Source organism: Lithobates pipiens, unplaced genomic scaffold (assembly GCF_037356315.1).
Source record: "Lithobates pipiens isolate NorthernLeopardFrog02 unplaced genomic scaffold, aLitPip1_a1.2 Scaffold_35, whole genome shotgun sequence".
In the NCBI taxonomy this organism is placed as follows: Eukaryota; Metazoa; Chordata; class Amphibia; order Anura; family Ranidae; genus Lithobates; species Lithobates pipiens.
Genome location: NW_027507811.1, coordinates 23,433,615 through 23,452,113, shown reverse-complemented (window position 1 = coordinate 23,452,113; position 18,499 = coordinate 23,433,615). Strand labels below are relative to the sequence as shown.

The window sequence follows — 18,499 nt, the reverse complement described above, 5'->3', positions numbered from 1 at the left end:
AGAACAGCAGACTGTACTGCACTCAGGCCTATGTACCGTAGCACCCTATACCAAGTTACCAGTCCTTATAAAAACTTTTGTGGACCAAGCAGGTTGTGTGTTAGTGATTAGCAGACTGTACGTCAGTCCCTATACCAATGAAGGACTGCTGCAGTATAGGGCAGCGGTCAGCAGTAGTGCACGGCAACCCTATGTATTGTGGACCGATAGCGGTCCTTACAGAACAGCAGACTGTAACGCACTCAGGCCTATGTACCGTAGCACCCTATACCAAGTTACCAGTCCTTATAAGAACTTTTGTGGACCAAGCAGGTTGTGTGTTAGTGATTAGCAGACTGTACGTCAGTCCCTATACCAATGAAGGACTGCTGCAGTATAGGGCAGCGGTCAGCAGTAGTGCACGGCAACCCTATGTATTGTGGACCGATAGCGGTCCTTACAGAACAGCAGACTGTAACGCACTCAGGCCTATGTACCGTAGCACCCTATACCAAGTTACCAGTCCTTATAAGAACTTTTGTGGACCAAGCAGGTTGTGTGTTAGTGATTAGCAGACTGTACGTCAGTCCCTATACCAATGAAGGACTGCTGCAGTATAGGGCAGCGGTCAGCAGTAGTGCACGGCAACCCTATGTATTGTGGACCGATAGCGGTCCTTACAGAACAGCAGACTGTACTGCACTCAGGCCTATGTACCGTAGCACCCTATACCAAGTTACCAGTCCTTATAAGAACTTTTGTGGACCAAGCAGGTTGTGTGTTAGTGTTTAGCAGACTGTGCGTCAGTCCCTATACCGCTGAAGGACTGCTGCAGTATAGGGCAGCGGTCAGCAGTAGTGCACGGCAACCCTATGTATTGTGGACCGATAGCGGTCCTTACAGAACAGCAGACTGTAACGCACTCAGGCCTATGTACCGTAGCACCCTATACCAAGTTACCAGTCCTTATAAGAACTTTTGTGGACCAAGCAGGTTGTGTGTTAGTGATTAGCAGACTGTACGTCAGTCCCTATACCAATGAAGGACTGCTGCAGTATAGGGCAGCGGTCAGCAGTAGTGCACGGCAACCCTATGTATTGTGGACCGATAGCGGTCCTTACAGAACAGCAGACTGTAACGCACTCAGGCCTATGTACCGTAGCACCCTATACCAAGTTACCAGTCCTTATAAGAACTTTTGTGGACCAAGCAGGTTGTGTGTTAGTGATTAGCAGACTGTACGTCAGTCCCTATACCAATGAAGGACTGCTGCAGTATAGGGCAGCGGTCAGCAGTAGTGCACGGCAACCCTATGTATTGTGGACCGATAGCGGTCCTTACAGAACAGCAGACTGTAACGCACTCAGGCCTATGTACCGTAGCACCCTATACCAAGTTACCAGTCCTTATAAGAACTTTTGTGGACCAAGCAGGTTGTGTGTTAGTGTTTAGCAGACTGTGCGTCAGTCCCTATACCGCTGAAGGACTGCTGCAGTATAGGGCAGCGGTCAGCAGTAGTGCACGGCAACCCTATGTATTGTGGACCGATAGCGGTCCTTACAGAACAGCAGACTGTACTGCACTCAGGCCTATGTACCGTAGCACCCTATACCAAGTTACCAGTCCTTATAAGAACTTTTGTGGACCAAGCAGGTTGTGTGTTAGTGATTAGCAGACTGTACGTCAGTCCCTATACCAATGAAGGACTGCTGCAGTATAGGGCAGCGGTCAGCAGTAGTGCACGGCAACCCTATGTATTGTGGACCGATAGCGGTCCTTACAGAACAGCAGACTGTAACGCACTCAGGCCTATGTACCGTAGCACCCTATACCAAGTTACCAGTCCTTATAAGAACTTTTGTGGACCAAGCAGGTTGTGTGTTAGTGTTTAGCAGACTGTGCGTCAGTCCCTATACCGCTGAAGGACTGCTGCAGTATAGGGCAGCGGTCAGCAGTAGTGCACGGCAACCCTATGTATTGTGGACCGATAGCGGTCCTTACAGAACAGCAGACTGTAACGCACTCAGGCCTATGTACCGTAGCACCCTATACCAAGTTACCAGTCCTTATAAGAACTTTTGTGGACCAAGCAGGTTGTGTGTTAGTGATTAGCAGACTGTACGTCAGTCCCTATACCAATGAAGGACTGCTGCAGTATAGGGCAGCGGTCAGCAGTAGTGCACGGCAACCCTATGTATTGTGGACCGATAGCGGTCCTTACAGAACAGCAGACTGTAACGCACTCAGGCCTATGTACCGTAGCACCCTATACCAAGTTACCAGTCCTTATAAGAACTTTTGTGGACCAAGCAGGTTGTGTGTTAGTGATTAGCAGACTGTACGTCAGTCCCTATACCAATGAAGGACTGCTGCAGTATAGGGCAGCGGTCAGCAGTAGTGCACGGCAACCCTATGTATTGTGGACCGATAGCGGTCCTTACAGAACAGCAGACTGTACTGCACTCAGGCCTATGTACCGTAGCACCCTATACCAAGTTACCAGTCCTTATAAGAACTTTTGTGGACCAAGCAGGTTGTGTGTTAGTGTTTAGCAGACTGTGCGTCAGTCCCTATACCGCTGAAGGACTGCTGCAGTATAGGGCAGCGGTCAGCAGTAGTGCACGGCAACCCTATGTATTGTGGACCGATAGCGGTCCTTACAGAACAGCAGACTGTAACGCACTCAGGCCTATGTACCGTAGCACCCTATACCAAGTTACCAGTCCTTATAAGAACTTTTGTGGACCAAGCAGGTTGTGTGTTAGTGATTAGCAGACTGTACGTCAGTCCCTATACCAATGAAGGACTGCTGCAGTATAGGGCAGCGGTCAGCAGTAGTGCACGGCAACCCTATGTATTGTGGACCGATAGCGGTCCTTACAGAACAGCAGACTGTAACGCACTCAGGCCTATGTACCGTAGCACCCTATACCAAGTTACCAGTCCTTATAAGAACTTTTGTGGACCAAGCAGGTTGTGTGTTAGTGTTTAGCAGACTGTGCGTCAGTCCCTATACCGCTGAAGGACTGCTGCAGTATAGGGCAGCGGTCAGCAGTAGTGCACGGCAACCCTATGTATTGTGGACCGATAGCGGTCCTTACAGAACAGCAGACTGTACTGCACTCAGGCCTATGTACCGTAGCACCCTATACCAAGTTACCAGTCCTTATAAGAACTTTTGTGGACCAAGCAGGTTGTGTGTTAGTGATTAGCAGACTGTACGTCAGTCCCTATACCAATGAAGGACTGCTGCAGTATAGGGCAGCGGTCAGCAGTAGTGCACGGCAACCCTATGTATTGTGGACCGATAGCGGTCCTTACAGAACAGCAGACTGTAACGCACTCAGGCCTATGTACCGTAGCACCCTATACCAAGTTACCAGTCCTTATAAGAACTTTTGTGGACCAAGCAGGTTGTGTGTTAGTGTTTAGCAGACTGTGCGTCAGTCCCTATACCGCTGAAGGACTGCTGCAGTATAGGGCAGCGGTCAGCAGTAGTGCACGGCAACCCTATGTATTGTGGACCGATAGCGGTCCTTACAGAACAGCAGACTGTAACGCACTCAGGCCTATGTACCGTAGCACCCTATACCAAGTTACCAGTCCTTATAAGAACTTTTGTGGACCAAGCAGGTTGTGTGTTAGTGATTAGCAGACTGTACGTCAGTCCCTATACCAATGAAGGACTGCTGCAGTATAGGGCAGCGGTCAGCAGTAGTGCACGGCAACCCTATGTATTGTGGACCGATAGCGGTCCTTACAGAACAGCAGACTGTAACGCACTCAGGCCTATGTACCGTAGCACCCTATACCAAGTTACCAGTCCTTATAAGAACTTTTGTGGACCAAGCAGGTTGTGTGTTAGTGATTAGCAGACTGTACGTCAGTCCCTATACCAATGAAGGACTGCTGCAGTATAGGGCAGCGGTCAGCAGTAGTGCACGGCAACCCTATGTATTGTGGACCGATAGCGGTCCTTACAGAACAGCAGACTGTACTGCACTCAGGCCTATGTACCGTAGCACCCTATACCAAGTTACCAGTCCTTATAAGAACTTTTGTGGACCAAGCAGGTTGTGTGTTAGTGTTTAGCAGACTGTGCGTCAGTCCCTATACCGCTGAAGGACTGCTGCAGTATAGGGCAGCGGTCAGCAGTAGTGCACGGCAACCCTATGTATTGTGGACCGATAGCGGTCCTTACAGAACAGCAGACTGTAACGCACTCAGGCCTATGTACCGTAGCACCCTATACCAAGTTACCAGTCCTTATAAGAACTTTTGTGGACCAAGCAGGTTGTGTGTTAGTGATTAGCAGACTGTACGTCAGTCCCTATACCAATGAAGGACTGCTGCAGTATAGGGCAGCGGTCAGCAGTAGTGCACGGCAACCCTATGTATTGTGGACCGATAGCGGTCCTTACAGAACAGCAGACTGTAACGCACTCAGGCCTATGTACCGTAGCACCCTATACCAAGTTACCAGTCCTTATAAGAACTTTTGTGGACCAAGCAGGTTGTGTGTTAGTGTTTAGCAGACTGTGCGTCAGTCCCTATACCGCTGAAGGACTGCTGCAGTATAGGGCAGCGGTCAGCAGTAGTGCACGTCAACCCTATGTATTGTGGACCGATAGCGGTCCTTACAGAACAGCAGACTGTAACGCACTCAGGCCTATGTACCGTAGCACCCTATACCAAGTTACCAGTCCTTATAAGAACTTTTGTGGACCAAGCAGGTTGTGTATTAGTGTTTAGCAGACTGTGCGTCAGTCCCTATACCGCTGAAGGACTGCTGCAGTATAGGGCAGCGGTCAGCAGTAGTGCACGGCAACCCTATCTATTGTGGACCGATAGCGGTCCTTACAGAACAGCAGACTGTACCGCACCCAAGCCTATGTACCGTAGCACCCTAGACAGACCAAGTTACCAGTCCTTATAAGAACTTTTGTGGAACAAGTGAGTTGTGAATGATTAGCAGACTGCAGCAGAAGGGCAGCAGTCAAGTATAATATTCTTTCTATATTTGGAAGAAAGAATATTATACGTGTACAAGCCTATTACCGTACCACTGATACCAGTCCTGAAAAGAACCTTTGTGGAACTAATAGTAACAGCAAGTCTTTAAAATTATCCTCACTGCCTGACACACTGCTTCCTGCCTGTCCCTATACAAATTGGCAAAAAAGAGTAGGCTGGAACGATTAGCTGGAACAGCTCTTTTGTGGACCTGATAGTAACAGCTAATGATGATGATGATGATGATGATGAAGAAAGACTAATCTGGCTGAGCTGTCCCTAAAATAGCAGCATACAGCGCTCTGTCCCTTTATCTAAACTGACAAAAGAAACTCAGGCTGCTGACCTAACACCTATACCAGTCCTGAAAAGAACTTTTGTGTACCAAATAGCTAGCGTTTTCTCTGTCCCTACTCCACACAGGATCCTTTCCCTACAGTGACAGAAGAAAGAATGTAAAATGGCCACCGGATCGGGTGTATTTATAGGTTAGGGGGAATGTCCAAGTGTCCATGAGCTGTCATGTCTCAATTGGTTGTCCTGTAACACATGATAAACGTGTCACGAAAGGTTAAAGTTCTTGTATACATTAAACACGTAAGTCCGCCGGGGCGAACGACGGAAAAAGGCGTTCGAACCCGCGGACGGCGAAAGTCGGAAATTCGCCGCGAAACGACCGCCGGGCGAACCGTTCGGCCATCACTATCCCTGAATGAACTTCACATTTCTCATGACATCTTTCAATAGGGTTACACAGTAGTGAAGAAGACATCTGGTGAGTATGTTTCCTCCAGTAGACATCACCGTGTGTCAGAAGGATGGAGAGGATCCCAGAGACACATCAATATCCCTTCATCTGTGTCCCTGCCTCCTTTATGTGACAAGAAGAAGATTCTAGAAATCACCCAGAAGATCATTGGTCTGCTGACAGGAGAGGTGAGCGGTGGTGGGAATTCTGGGACATTATCCAGTAACAGACAAGGGATGTGTCTGGATGGTGACTGTATCATTGTGTGTGTCAGGTTCCTATAAGGTGTCAGGATGTCACTGTCTATTTCTCCATGGAGGAGTGGGAGTATTTAGAAGGACACAAGGATCTCTACAAGGAAGTCATGATGGAGAAGCAGCAGACCTTGAATTATGGAAAACTGAATGAGATGATATTGAATCTCACCATGGAGATCATCCACCTGCTGACTGCAGAGGTGAGAAGGATACTAGTAGGATGATATGACATCACCCTATCTCTAATAAGGGACACTAACCAGTCTGGAGAGGTGAGGAGGTTTCTAATATTTTATGTATTGCTGTATATCACAGGACTGTGCTGTAGTTATGAGGACATCTCTTGAGAATATTACAAAAAGGAAAAGTCCCTGCTTGTCTACAAGAACCAGAGAAAGACAAAACCCCATTACTGCGTCTCCACCTACCTTCCTGAATCTTCAGAGAAACAGTAAGAAGAAGATCTTAGAAGTCACCAACAAGGTCATTGAGCTACTCACAGGAGAGGTGAGCGGTGCCGGGAATTCTGGGACATTATCCAGTAGGGATGTGTCTGGATGGTGACTGTATCATTGTGTGTGTCAGGTTCCTATAAGGTGTCAGGATGTCACTGTCTATTTCTCCATGGAGGAGTGGGAGTATTTAGAAGGACACAAGGATCTCTACAAGGACGTCATGATGGACAATCAGCCGCCCCTCACATCACCGGGTAAGAGGAGACTTTATTTTAAAGGAGAGAGCAACACAGAAGGTCTAAGGAGATAGACCTAAAAGTATTTTCAGTTTGCTTCTACAAGTATAGGGTATGTCGTTTAAGCAAACATTTAAGAAGCTTCACAGTCTATGGTAAGATGAGATTAATATAGGATTGGTTGACCAGGTGAGTTAAGATGCCAGTTTAATTTAAAAAAAAAGTAATCTTACCTACCTGAAGAATGCTGTGTTTATTAAATTGCTACATAGTAAGGTTGAAAAAAAGAAAGAAATCAATTGAGTTCACCCAATTAGTATTCATCACACTACTGAATAAATGAGGTGTACACCATATCAAAGGTCCATCTCCATTCCTCAATATAACGTCATGTTCCCAACAAATGAGGAGGAGATACTGTACACCATATGAAAGGTCCATCTCCATTCCTCAATATAACGCCATGTTCCCAACAAATGAGGAGGAGATACTGTACACCATATAAAAGGTCCATCTCCATTCCTCAAAATAACGTCATGTTCCCAACAAATGAGGAGGAGATACTGTACACCACATGAAAGGTCCACCTCCATTCCTCAATATAACGTCATGTTCCCAACAAATGAGGAGAAGATACTGTACACCATATGAAAGGTCCATCTCCATTCCTCAATATAACGTCATGTTCCCAACAAATGAGGAGGAGATACTGTACACCATATGAAAGGTCCATCTCCATTCCTCAATATAACGTCATGTTCCCAACAAATGAGGAGGAGATACTGTACACCATATGAAAGGTCCATCTCCATTCCTCAATATAATGTCATGTTCCCAACAAATGAGGAGGAGATACTGTACACCATATGAAAGGTCCATCTCCATTCCTCAATATAATGTCATGTTCCCAACAAATGAGGAGGAGATACTGTACACCACATGAAAGGTCCATCTCCATTCCTCAATATAACGTCATGTTCCCAACAAATAAGGAGGAGATACTGTACACCATATGGAAGGTCCACCTCCATTCCTCAATATAACGTCATGTTCCCAACAAATGAGGAGGAGATACTGTACATCATATGAAAGGTCCATCTCCATTCCTCAATATAACGTCATGTTCCCAACAAATGAGGAGGAGATACTGTACATCATATGAAAGGTCCATCTCCATTCCTCAATATAACGTCATGTTCCCAACAAATGAGGAGGAGATACTGTACACCATATGAAAGGTCCATCTCCATTCCTCAATATAATGTCATGTTCCCAACAAATGAGGAGGAGATATTGTACACCATATGAAAGGTCCATCTCCATTCCTCAAGATAACATCATGTTTCCAACTAATAAGGGGGAGATACTGTACATCAGGGGTAGGTAACCTGGGGCCCTTCAGCTGTTGCACAACTTCAAGTCTCATCATGCCCCTGGAAGTAATTGTAACTGCCAGCCTTGCAATGCCTCATGGGAAATGCAGTTCCACAACAGCTGGAGGGCCCCAGGTTGCTTACCCCTGCTGTAAACCAATGTTTCTCAACTCCACCAGTCCTCAAGTACCCCAACAGGTCATGTTTTAAGGATTTCCCTCATATGAAACGACTGTGGGCGGTAATTATTAAGACAGTGAAACTGATCAAAGAAACTGTGAAAAATAATGAAAAGCCTGAAAACATGACCTGTTTGGGGTACTTGAGGACTGGAGTTGAGAAACATTACTGTACACCATATGAAAGGTCCATCTCCATTCCTCAATATAACGTCATGTTCCCAACAAATGAGGAGGAGATACTGTACACCATATGAAAGGTCCATCTCCATTCCTCAATATAACGTCATGTTCCCAACAAATGAGGAGGAGATACTGTACACCATATGAAAGGTCCATCTCTATTCCTCAATATAACGTTGTGTTCCCAACAAATGAGGAGGAGATACTGTACACCATATGAAAGGTCCATCTCCATTCCTCAATATAACGTCATGTTCCCAACAAATGAGAAGGAGATACTGTACACCATATGAAAGGTCCATCTCCATTCCTCACTATAACGTCATGTTCCCAACAAATGAGGAGGAGATACTGTACACCATATGAAAGGTCCATCTCCATTCCTCAATATAACGTCATGTTCCCAACAAATGAGGAGGAGATACTGTACACCATATGAAAGGTCCATCTCCATTCCTCAATATAACGTCATGTTCCCAACAAATGAGAAGGAGATACTGTACACCATATGAAAGGTCCATCTCCATTCCTCACTATAACGTCATGTTCCCAACAAATGAGGAGGAGATACTGTACACCATATGAAAGGTCCATCTCCATTCCTCAATATAATGTCATGTTCCCAACAAATGAGGAGGAGATACTGTACACCATATGAAAGGTCCATCTCCATTCCTCAATATAACGTCATGTTCCCAACAAATGAGGAGGAGATACTGTACACCATATGGAAGGTCCATCTCCATTCCTCAATATAACGTCATGTTCCCAACAAATGAGGAGGAGATACTGTACACCATATGGAAGGTCCATCTCCATTCCTCAATATAACGTCATGTTCCCAACAAATGAGGAGGAGATACTGTACACCATATGAAAGGTCCATCTCCATTCCTCAATATAACGTCATGTTCCCAACAAATGAGGAGGAGATACTGTACACCATATGAAAGGTCCATCTCCATTCCTCAATATAACGTCATGTTCCCAACAAATGAGGGGGAGATACTGTACACCATATGGAAGGTCCATCTCCATTCCTCACTATAACGTCATGTTCCCAACAAATGAGGAGGAGATACTGTACACCATATGAAAGGTCCATCTCCATTCCTCAATATAATGTCATGTTCCCAACAAATGAGGAGGAGATACTGTACACCATATGAAAGGTCCATCTCCATTCCTCAATATAACGTCATGTTCCCAACAAATGAGGAGGAGATACTGTACACCATATGGAAGGTCCATCTCCATTCCTCAATATAACAAGGTCATCAATGTACAATCAGTGGTATCTCATGTATGATAGGTGGTTTGGTGTATTGTACTTAATCAGATTTATTAATATTTTCATATAGTATTGGTGACTGCAAAATGTGAATTTTAAATCTACTTTCTATCAGATGGACACCATGTCAGGAATACTTCGGAGGGAGATATTATTTCATCTCCGGATTACGATGCAGAAAATAATGAGATTGCTGAATATTCTCCTGAAATAAACCAAATGAGTCAAATTCTACACCACAGACCATATCATGTGGAGACATCAATGGATCCCTCTAATCCTGAGGAATCTTCTGACCAATCACATCCTGTTACTTCAGACATCCATCTCCATTCTCACAGTGCAGATCCATCAACACCTCCATCTATACCTAAGGAGTCTTCTCTAATCCATGAAGGATTTCCCACAGGAGAGAGTTCATTATCCTGTTTGGAGTGCGGGAAATGTTTTAAGAGGAAATCTGAACTTCTTCTACATCTCAAAGCTCACACCACGGAGAATCTTTCAGGCTCAGAGTGCGGGAAATCTTTCACTGAGGAAAGCAAACTTCTTACAGACCAGAAAAGTCACAAGAGTAATAATACAAATTCATGTTCAGAGTGTGGGAAACACTTCATTAGGGAAGCAAGCCTCATTATACACCTGAGGAGTCACACAGGCGAACGTCCTTACTCATGTTTAGAGTGCGGGAAATGTTGCTCTCAGAAAGGAGGCCTCCTAATACACCAAAGAATTCACACAGGTGAGCGTCCGTATTCCTGTTCCGAGTGTGGGAAATGTTTCACTCAAAAATCAAACCTTCTTCAACACCAGAGGACTCACACAGGTGAGCGTCCATATTCCTGTTCAGAGTGTGGGAAAGGTTTCACTCACAAAGAACGTCTTCTTAAACACCAGAGTAGTCACACGGGTGAGCGTCTGTTTTCATGTTTAGAGTGCGGGAAAGGTTTTACTCACAGAGGAAGCCTTGTTTATCACCAGAGATGTCACACACGTGAGGGTCCATATTCTTGTCCAGAATGTGGGAAATGTTTCACTCACAGAGGACGCCTTCTTACACATCAGAGAAGTCACACGGGTGAGCGTCCGTATTCCTGTTCAGAGTGCGGGAAATGTTTTACTTGTAAAGCAAGCCTCGTTTATCACCAGAGAAGTCACACAGGTGAGCGTCCATTTTCATGTTCAGAGTGCGGGAAATGTTTTACTAGGAAAGTAAGCCTTGTTGATCACCAGAGAATTCACACAGGTGAGCGTCCGTTTTCATGTTCAGAGTGCGGGAAATGTTTTACTCAAAGAGGACACCTCGTTGATCACCAGAAAAGTCACACAGGTGAGCGTCCGTATTCCTGTTCAAAGTGCGGAAAATGTTTTGCTCTGAAAGGAAACCTTCTTCAACACGAGAGAAGACACATGAATGAGCATCTGTATTCATGTTCACAGTGTGGAAAATGTTTTGCTGTGATAGGAAACCTTCTTCAACACCAGAGAAGTCACACAGTGAGCGTCCATGTTCCTGTTCAGAGTGCGGGAAATGTTACGCTCACAAAGGAAGCTTTCCTAAACACCAGAGAAGCCACACAGTGAGCGTCGGTATTCATATTTCATTGGACAGAACATCTAATTAGACATCAGAGAACACCCCCCCGTGGCTGTAGTGGCCTGATACAGTTCCTAGTTCAGCACATCAAGAAAAAAGGAGGTTCCCTGTAACCGCACATCCATGTGGACCCTAGGACCGGTGTGAAAGTGGCAAACCTCAGCCTGGACTCCAACCAGGCCACGCGGCCAACGCGTTTCAGGGATGCTTTAAATGCCTTTACAGGTTACCAGTGTAGAGTTATTAAGGAGGTTTGGTGATATTGGTCTCACTCTGCCGTTTGCGACGATACCTCACATGGGCCATGAAAGGTCCTCTTTTTTGAGAGATCTGGGGTCTACTAGACCCCAAATCTCTCCTCCGGCCTCCAATGCAGCCGATCAGACACAGATCTATCTGATGGCCAGGTAAACAAAGAGGCAGAACCGGAAGTGACAAGATACTCATCACTTCCTGTTCTGGAGTCACAGAGAGAGAGATGAACAACATCAGTTCCACTCTCTCTGTTCTGTGCAGGCATCCCCACCGGTTGAATTGCTCACGGGGCTTCGTGATCGGACAGCAGTGCCTGGGAAAGGTGGCGGTGGTGGGAGGGGGGTGGGACCCCCTTCTGCTACCCGCAGAAGTGATCGATTCTCTATTCAGCTAGAAAGTGTATCACGACTGAAAATGTTCACACCAGGATGATGCCTCTAGGTGCAGGCATCCTCCCAGCAGTGCCGGGACAAGGTCATCCAGAGCCCAGGGCAAACACGCCAAACTGCGCCGCCGCCCCCAATGTGTATGAGCATTATGTGTCGTCAAAAATCCCCCCCCCCAAAAAAAACTGAGCACTAATCTTTTTCACCCCCCCTAAGCATAAATTCCCCCTCCTTCCAGTGCAAATCTGTTCCCCTGCTGAAATCCCCCCTCCCAGCACAAATCTTACCCCCCAAGTGCCCCCCCCCCCAAAATCACTCCTCCTAGCACATATTATCTACCCCTAAAATTGCCCCTCCCAATAACCCCACTGCAAATCCCTCCTTCCAGCACAAAGCACCCCAATCATCCCTCCTAGCACAAATCATCTTCCGCCCATTCCTTCTCCCCCTAAATTTTAGCATACCCCCCAAATTTCCCCTCCTAGAACAATACTTACTCCCTGCTGCCCCCCAAATCCCCCTTTCCATCACAAATCCCCTCCCCCAATTTCCTTGTGGTGCCCCCCAACTCACATGACACCACAGTGCCCAGGGCAGCCACCCCTCCTGCCCACCCCTTGTCCTGGCCCTGCCTCCCAGTATAACCACTGAAACCCAAGGATGTCCATGGACATCCTCCCGATGGGAAGTGGTTAAGCTTTGGCAATAAAACCTGAAAGCTGATTGGTTTCTATGCAGAGGTGCATCAGATTTTGCACTCTTGAGTTGTATAGTAAATAACCCCCAGTGATTTTAGTAATGCTTAAAGTGAAACATTAAAAATGCAAAACAGGAGCCCCTCTACAGATATCCCTATGGACAACTAGATGACTGATTGTGATTTTCAGGTTCCATATGTTCCCACTTGGGTCTAGATACTCCTTCTATTGCTCATGTCTTTGCAAAAAACATGCCCCATACTCATAGCTCCCAACTGTCCCTGATTTTGTGGGACTGTCCCTGTTTTTTGAGGGACTGTCCCGGATTGTGGGGGACTGTCCCGGATTTTGAGGGACTGTCCCGGATTTCAAGGGAGTGTCCCAGATTTCGAGGGACTGTCCCGGATTTTGAGGGACTGTCTCGGATTTTTAGGGACTGTCCTTGATTTGGAACAAAGTCTCTCTGTCCCTCTCTCCTCCTCATACTACATACTATGATACCCTTTAGACTGTTACTGTTTGTAATTTTGATCTTTTTGTACGGAGGTAATGGCCCCTGCGAGGGCGCGTTTGGCCTCTTTATGTTTTGTTTTGTATTTCTATGAAAAATCAATAAAACTTGAAAATTAAATTTATAAAAAAATGTGAAAAAAATCAATAAAACTGATTAAAAAAATAAAAATAATTAAGACTTGAATAAAAAACACGGACCTCCACACATGTTATGCGGTTCCCCACTTATTCTGGTCTGGAAATGATTTTAAGGGGGAAACTTGAAAAAAAAAATTAGACCCCCGCAAAACTCCATAGCAGACCCTTATCTGCGCATGCAACCTGACAGACCAGGAAAGGGCAAGGATACAAATATGTATCATTCATGTTTGAATAGACATGGTGTAAATTATATAAATGTATTTAGCAGTAAATTTGGAATGATATATAACATGATAGGTTCCGGCACTTTTTCCAGTTAATATATCACTGCAGATTGTAGAAACCTACAAGGCAGATGAGAAGTGGTACCTACACAGCGCTGTGTGTATGTGGGCGGGCGGGGGCACAATGTTGGGGCTGGGACAGAGGGCACTACCGGGGGTGGGGGTTGATGTGAAGGGGATCAGATGACACTGTTTTGAGGGGTACAGGACACTAGTGGGGGGAAGAACGGGGCACAGAACCCTACATTGGGGGGTACAGAACAGTACTGTGGGGAAACAGGACAATACAGTGGGTGAAGTGAAGGGGCAGAGGATGCTGCATTGGGGGGTAACAGAACACTACTGTGGGGGAGGGGGGCCGAGGACACTACAGTGGGGGGGAAGTGATGTTGAGGGGCAGAGTGTTGGGGGGGTACAGAACACTACTGTGGAGGGGGGGCAGAGGACACAGCACTGGGGGGTATAGGACACTACAGTGGGGGGCAGAGGACACTACAGGGTGGTGGTGGGGGTGATGTGAAGGGGGCAGAGGATGCTGCATTGGGGGTTAACAGAACACTACTGTGGGGGAAGGGGGTCGAGGACACTACAGTGGGGGGAAGTGATGTTGAGGGGCAGAGTGTTGGGGGGGTACAGAACACTACTGTGGAGGGGGGGCAGAGGACACAGCACTGGGGGGTATAGGACACTACAGTGGGGGGCAGAGGACACTACAGGGTGGTGGTGGGGGTGATGTGAAGGGGGCAGAGGATGCTGCATTGGGGATTAACAGAACACTACTGTGGGGGAAGGGGGTCGAGGACACTACAGTGGGGGGAAGTGATGTTGAGGGGCAGAGTGTTGGGGGGGTACAGAACACTACTGTGGAGGGGGGGCAGAGGACACAGCACTGGGGGGTATAGGACACTACAGTGGGGGGCAGAGGACACTACAGGGTGGTGGTGGGGGTGATGTGAAGGGGTCAGAGGATGCTGCATTGGAGTGTTACAGAACACTTATGTAGGGGGAGGGTGCAGAGGACACGAGGACACTACAACTACAATGGAGGGGGTGATGTGAAGGGGCAGATGACAATGCGTTGGGGGGTACAGAACACTACTATGGATGGAGAGGGGGCATGGGACACTACAGTGGGGGGACATGAAGGTGCAGAGGACAAAGCATTGAGGGGTACAGCACACTACTGTGGGGGGAGGGGGGCAAAGGACACTGCAGTGAGGCGGGGTGATGTGAAGGGGGCAGGGGACACTGCTATGGGGGACAGAGGACATTACTGTAATGCTGTCTTTTTATCAGGAGCTTGGTAGGTTTTAAAGGGCACCCCCCGGATCTTTGCTATCCTCCATGCAGTCCAGGTAGATCTCAACCTCTGAAAGGTTGCCTACCCCTGCTCTAGTGGAACGAGGTGGAAAGGCTGAGGTGGAGAAGCCACAATCTCGACCTCGTCCAATGGAGCCCTTCCCAAGAAAGTGACCCCCCTGTGGTTACTATGTAGCAGGACAACCAGGACCTGGAGGACGCTGACGATTGCCGAAGTAGCACCATGATTCTTGGCTGCGGTTCCTCAGGTATGGAGTATGTACACTTAGCCCTTGTACACACGGTTGGACATTCCGACAACCAAATCCGTAGGATTTTGTCCGTCGGATTTTGTCCGAAACTGTTGCATACACACGGTCGGACGAAGTTGTCGGAAAATCCGATTGTTCAGAACGTGATGACGTTATTTTGTTACGACGGGACTACCATCAGGCTAGTAGCCAATAGCTTTGATGTAGGAATTTGATCTGAGCATGCGTGGCACTTTGTCCGATCGGAGCATTTTGTCTGAAATTTTGTCTGGAAAACTTGGTCCGTCGGATACTCTGACGGAAACAGTCCGATGGAGACCACACACAGTCGGAATATCCGACAAAATGGTCCGATTGGACACATTCCATTGGAATCTCCGACCGTGTGTACAAGGGCTTATACTCCAAGGTGGACCGATCTAACTGAGAGTTCAACTTTTAATTATCAATAAGAAATTAATAAAAGTGATGCCCGCCAATCCATGATTTTGTCCCATGGTAATGGTGCACCAGATTTGAGGGTGATTAGGTTGCGTGCGTTAAAATTTTGGTGCCAAAAGGAAGTTCTGTTCACTACTATTTCCATTACTCTGGTAGCGGTTTATATTTTAGAATTTTTCTTAAATTGGAACATTGGCTCAAGTGCTTCAATATTTTGGCGCACACAATCTTTCACAAAACACTTCTAATGTGATTTGGCTCAGCTGGTGTTTCTTTACTGTCCACCAGTCCAGCTCTTGTAATCGTGTTGGGCTATTCGGGAGACGTTTTCTGAAGGAGGTATTTATTACAAGTTTGCACTATTATCCGTTTTATGCCGGATTCATATCTCAGTTGAGCGATTTTTTTTTTATTTGAATGTATTTTACATTTTTGAATGCGTAAATGAGTGTATTAGAACCAAATCTCAAGCATTTACATGTGTATTCAAGCTTCGGACATTTTTGTTTTGACTAATAGAAAGCAGTAAAGGGACAAGACCAGTCCTGGATAAAGTTCAAATTATACCGGCTCGATTTGCTTGTTTGCAGGTGCTCCCATTGATGTCCATTTGCAAAAAAAACATCCAATTCTGCCTCAACGGTAGTTCATGTATTTTTTGGTGCATTAGGCATTGAGCTACAGGCACCATATGTGAACAGTGCTCATATATGAACTGCCATCATTAAAATTCATGGAATTTGTTGTTTGTAACTTGAAACCCAAAGCTACAAAACTCTCAAACGTGTGAATCGGGAGAGTCATTGTAGTTGTGGTTACTTACGGTTGTTTGCTATGCTTAAACTTTTGCAAACCACGTAAGACGTGTGCAGTGATAGTGGGCTTTTTTACCCCCACATAACACATAGGTGTCCATGAATAACCAGGATTCCTGTGCTGAGAGCGCGCTCACTCACCGTTTATCCAACTGTTAATCAATCAAATCGGACATTTATTGAATTATTTACGAAACACTTTTAATGTGATTTGTCTCAGCTGGCGTAGCACAACATAGAACTTGTCTTATAACACGTTGTGTTGCGTTTGTTAAAAATTTTTTTTTTTTATATTAAACAGACATAGCATATGAATGGGCACACATTACACAATAGTGGTTGCTCATAGAGATACTGTCAGGTTTTTGGATTGAGTAGATTTCTCAAACAAATGCTGCTACAAACAATGGGTGCATAGATACCATTGTTGTATTCAATTGACAGTTTTTAATAGGCTATTGTCTCTGTAGCTACAGTAAACAAGTAAGACATTACTTGTTTGAGATTCTTTCAGCTCTCAAACTGAAAAAATTACTGTTAGCCCTTGTACACCAGGTCGGAGATTCCGACAACAAAATCTGTTTGATTTTGCCTGACGGATTTTGTCCGAAACTGGTGTTGCATACACACAGACGGACAAAGTTGTCGGAAAATCCGATCGTTCGTAACGTGATGACGTTATTTCATGACGGGACTACGTTCAGGCTAGTAGCCAATAGCTTTGGTCTAGGAATTTGATCTGAGCATGCGTGGCTCTTTGTCCGATCGGAATTCTCTACAAACGATCAGACAAAGTCCGATCTGATCATGTTGTCGGAAAATTTTATAGCCCAGCTCTAAAACTTTGTCAGTCGGATATGCCGACGGAAACAGTCCGATGGAGCCCACACACGGTCGGATTATCCGACAACGCGGTCCGATCGGACATTTTTCGTCGGAATGTCTGACTGTAAGTACAAGGGCTAAGATTACTCTCTTGGCTTGAGTAGACAATGGTTTACATAGATACCATTGTTGTATTCAGTTGTCAGCTTTCAACAGTCCATTGTTTCTACAGCTACAGTAAACAACTTGTTTGAGATCCTTTCAGTTCTCAAACGGAAAGAATGACTGTTAGTCGGTTGTTATGGAAACAAGTTGGTAACCATTACCTTTTGGTGACAAACTTGTGCATAAAAGGGATGAGTCGAGATGGGGGGAAGACACACATCATCATGCTTCGAAGATCAGAAGAAGCCACTCATGATAGAAGAACAGAGCCTGGCCTCCAAGAAGAATTGTTGCCAATGGAGATCACGAACATACAGTAACCGAAGGTATGTAACTTTTAAATGTAGTTGTAGTTATAGACCATAGGCCAGTGATGGCGAACCTTGGCACCCCAGATGTTTTGGAACTACATTTCCCATGATGCACTGGCACTCTGCAGTGTAGTTCAGCATCATGGGAAATGTAGTTCCAAAACATCTGGGGTGCCAAGGTTCGCCATCACTGACATAGGCTGTTCTTTTTCTAGGCCTTTTGCTTGTTATAGATATCTTTCAGTCTTGTATTGTATTCCTAATAATGCAATAGTTTTGTATGTACAGCATCTTTGTATAGTAAAAGCACATTTACACACTGCAGAAGTCTCAGCTTCCTTGTTATACCACAGAGTAACCTTGCTAGATAGACGCAAGCAAAACACACGTTTAATTGGGAGCGCGGAAAACACGCCAATATTTACACCACAAAACCAATGTATTTCTCTTTGTTAATTCCCCCTCATTGTGTCTCTGGACAGCAGCTAACACTACATTGCTGGGCGACAACAGACACGGCCAAGTCCTCTCTTGCCATTGGCTGCGGTCTGCACATGCCCAGTAACTTTACCTGACTGTGTGGAGGGGGTGTGGTTCCCCGCCCCTGTGGGCGTTTCAGGAAGAACTCCGTTCCTGCCGTTATTGGTTGCCTAGCAACAACAGAAGCTGAGTTTCTTTACCGTCCACCAGTTGGGCTCTTGTGCTGGAGCGTTGTGATCGTGTTGGGCTATTCGGGAGACGTTTTCTGAAGGAGGGATTTATTACAAGTTTTCACTATTATCC

At 45.9% G+C, this 18,499-nt stretch overlaps 1 protein-coding gene across 1 annotated transcript in view; it reads left to right on the top strand.

The window, feature by feature from the left end:
• The window catches only part of LOC143955217 (uncharacterized), a 127,403-nt gene that overhangs the window by 58,088 nt on the left and 50,816 nt on the right, over nucleotides 1-18,499 (top strand). Inside the window, 5 exon segments of the mRNA XM_077465301.1 lie at nucleotides 5,740-5,928; nucleotides 6,015-6,197; nucleotides 6,313-6,504; nucleotides 6,583-6,706; nucleotides 9,830-11,044. Of these exon segments, the coding sequence (XP_077321427.1) occupies nucleotides 5,740-5,928; nucleotides 6,015-6,197; nucleotides 6,313-6,504; nucleotides 6,583-6,706; nucleotides 9,830-11,044 (1,903 nt within the window).